This window comes from Capsella rubella, unplaced genomic scaffold (genome assembly GCF_000375325.1).
Source record: "Capsella rubella cultivar Monte Gargano unplaced genomic scaffold, Caprub1_0 scaffold_3, whole genome shotgun sequence".
NCBI lineage: Eukaryota > Viridiplantae > Streptophyta > Magnoliopsida > Brassicales > Brassicaceae > Capsella > Capsella rubella.
Genome location: NW_006238921.1, coordinates 10,438,993 through 10,442,210, shown reverse-complemented (window position 1 = coordinate 10,442,210; position 3,218 = coordinate 10,438,993). Strand labels below are relative to the sequence as shown.

Sequence of the window (3,218 nt, the reverse complement as noted above, 5' to 3'; positions counted from 1 at the left end):
GGCGTGTGTCGGTGCATGTCCGCGCCAGGGTACAGAGCGCCTTATAAGAAAAAATCATTTTCAGAAACGAAAAAGGAAGGAAATAAATTTCAACTAATATTACCTCTTTTACTAACCGATTTTAGATAAAAATGATAATAAATTTAATTTTGGTAAGCATTTAATTAATTTAAACTAAATTTTAAAATATTAAAGTAGCATTACTTTGAAAGATATTCTGGTCATCTCTTAAAACAGGTCTCTTAATCTTTTTTTTTTTTTTTTGTCAACCAGGTCTCTTAATCGGGTATTGGAATTAAATCTTATTTTCGAATATCTAAAAGATTTAATAGGTATTATAATTTTCAATTAAGGAAATAGTTTAGGTGAAAAATCTCAGTTTTTTTATGTTTTTCATTAATATTTCTAAATTTAAATATTTCGTACATTATTAAACTTAAAACATTTAATTTACCTTATTTCAAGTAGATTAAAGATTAAATTTTATATTAAAATTGTTTACAATTACAATATTTATCATATTTTCCTTTTTTGTTAACATTTTAGCAGATTAGTTTATCATATACTTTTGCCAATAGTTAAATTTTATTCATAAGGTATTCATAAATAGATTATCCAAATTTATGAAATTGTTATATATCACTTATGTTATCTTTCAACCGATATACAATTTTTGTAAATTATATTAAAATATTGCATTTTCTTATACACCGTTTAGGTAATGTCCGTGATTGATAAATTTAACGGTTTTAGGGAAAATATAATATATATACGTACTTATATTAAAACCAGACCTAATTACTATTGTATATATTATTTACTTTCTATACAGTTAAAATATACAAATCAACACGCGATTTAACTCTATAGAATTAAAATTAAAATATACAAAACTATTATGTTTATCCTATACTATTGAATACCAAATATTAATACAAATCCAATTATATCTTTAGTTTAAAAACATCATCCGTGCGAAAGCACGGGCCATCCTCTAGTTTGATAAATACATGTATAATGAGATGCAATAGATTCTGGTCTGTGTTTGGTAAAGATGCATGTAAAAAATCATCAAATAATATCCCAATAATATACACCGAGTTTTTTTCCCTTAAAACACATCTAGTTATTTAGGTTAATAAATAAGATTTGAAACAGATTATACAATGCAATGCTTTTTGAGTATATATATGTCAAGACTACAAAATATTTTAAAAAGAAGCTTTTTTAAAAAATGGTAGGTTTCAAAATTAGATAAATAAAAAGTAATTAGTAAGAATATAACATTTGATAATACAAGTTATCTAAAATCAGACAACATTGACATATTGTCCCTCACTTTTCTGAATCAATTATGGATTTGCCATTTTTCGTGATGGTATTTATGGATTTTGCCATATTTTCTAAAATCTTATGGATTTACCAATTTTTGGGCTACAAAAATACGATTAAAACATGCATTTGATCCATTATATTTGGGTTAAGTCAGTTTCATTTGTGTTTAGGGTTTAGTATTTGTTATAAAATATGTATTTTAACACCAAAAAGAAATCATAAATGTAAATATTTTATAATATTAAAAAATGAAAAACAAATCCATAAAATTTTAACAAAAATGGCATCTTTGTAAGTATTTCCATAAAACAAAAAGCCCACTTCTCTTTTTCTTGAACTATTTTCTAATCTATTTCGTCTCCCTCTCTCTATGCTTAACATGATTCACCAATTGATTAAAAACATCTTTAACACCCCTCTTAGAAGTGTACAAATAGATTTTAGTGTCTTTCTAACTAGCTACTTCTGACTACTAAGTAAAATGAGAAAGAGCCAAAAAAGAGAATCAAGTGGGGGTGTTGCAAACAACATATAGATTGGCTCCAGCTGTTTCTTATTTCAGTTCTCTAACATTAAAATTTCGTTTTTATCTAAAACAAAATATTGTTTTATTTATTTATTGATCCCATTCAATTTAGCTTTCTATCTATATTTTGTTTTCTTGTGGATGTCTCTATTATGCATTATGCATTTGCAGTGCACTTATATGAACTACAGGAGGACTAGATAAAATGTCCTTATCTCTTTTTTTTTTTTGGTAAATTGACGGGAGTTAGTGCCCTCCCTATGTTTTATTAAAATAAAATAAAATTATACAATAACGTTTCTTGGCCGAGGGGGACTAACCACATCCTCGTGTAAAATCGACGCCACATCCGGCGGAATAACATCAAAAGAATAAAAACCTAAGGGTAAAGAAAACGCATAGTTCGATAACCCATCTGCAAGACGGTTAGCTTCCCTATACACGTGAGAAATACGGACAATCCAGTCCTTTGATAAAAAGCCATAGCACAAACGTACTAGGAAAGACAACGGATGAGAATCCTCAACCCCTGTCGTTAGAAAACCGACCACCAACTCCGAATCCACATCCAACTCCAGCCGTGTGATACCTTTCTCCCAAGCCATGTAGAGCCCATAGTAAACTCCCCACAATTCTGCTAAAGGAGCCGTACAAATCCCAATATTAAAAGAGAAGCCACCACACCAGTTCCCGTCCGCATTCCGTAAGACTCCTCCCGCTGTTGCTAGCCCGGGGTTCCCCCGCGATGCGCTGTCGGTATTCACCTTGAACCAGCCATCGGGTGGTGGTTTCCATGCGATCAGTCTCTCCTCCCGCACAACCTTGCTAGACCGCCCTCGAAGTCTCTTGTGGCCATCCGTTACCTCTTTAGAAATGTCTCTAATAAAACGCACCCGATCACGACATTTACCCGTAACGCCAAAGACATTACCACATCTCCATTTCCACCCCCACCACACTGCCATAGCAAAAGTCGTCGCCCAAGGACAGTGGCTAACCTCCGTAGTAGTGCTTAGGTTAGCATAAACCCACTCCATTAAGGGCTGATCAAAAAACGATCGTTGCTTCCGTGGCGGTACTAGTCTTTTCCAAACCCCGGACATGGTCGGGCAGTCACGGAGGGTGTGTAAGATGGACTCTTCCCCGCCCTTACAAACCTGACAAGTACTCGAATCACATAAGTGCCGACGGAACCGTTCTTTGTTAGTCATAATCGCTTGATGACTCACAAGCCATAAGAAAACCCGAACTCTCTCCGGAGCAACCACTTTCCAAACCTTCTCAAAAAACTCTCCCATGTTTGGTTTAGGAGCAACGTCCCGCGATAAGAAGGTATAGGCTGACCGCACCGTGAACC

At 33.3% G+C, this 3,218-nt stretch overlaps 1 protein-coding gene across 1 annotated transcript in view; it reads right to left on the bottom strand.

Annotated features, from left to right (window-relative positions):
- Positions 1-2,145: 2,145 nt before the first annotated feature.
- Positions 2,146-3,218, bottom strand: part of LOC17891654 — a 5,823-nt gene continuing 4,750 nt past the window's right edge. The window contains 1 exon segment of the mRNA XM_006296713.2: positions 2,146-3,216. Within this exon segment, the coding sequence (XP_006296775.2) occupies positions 2,146-3,216 (1,071 nt within the window).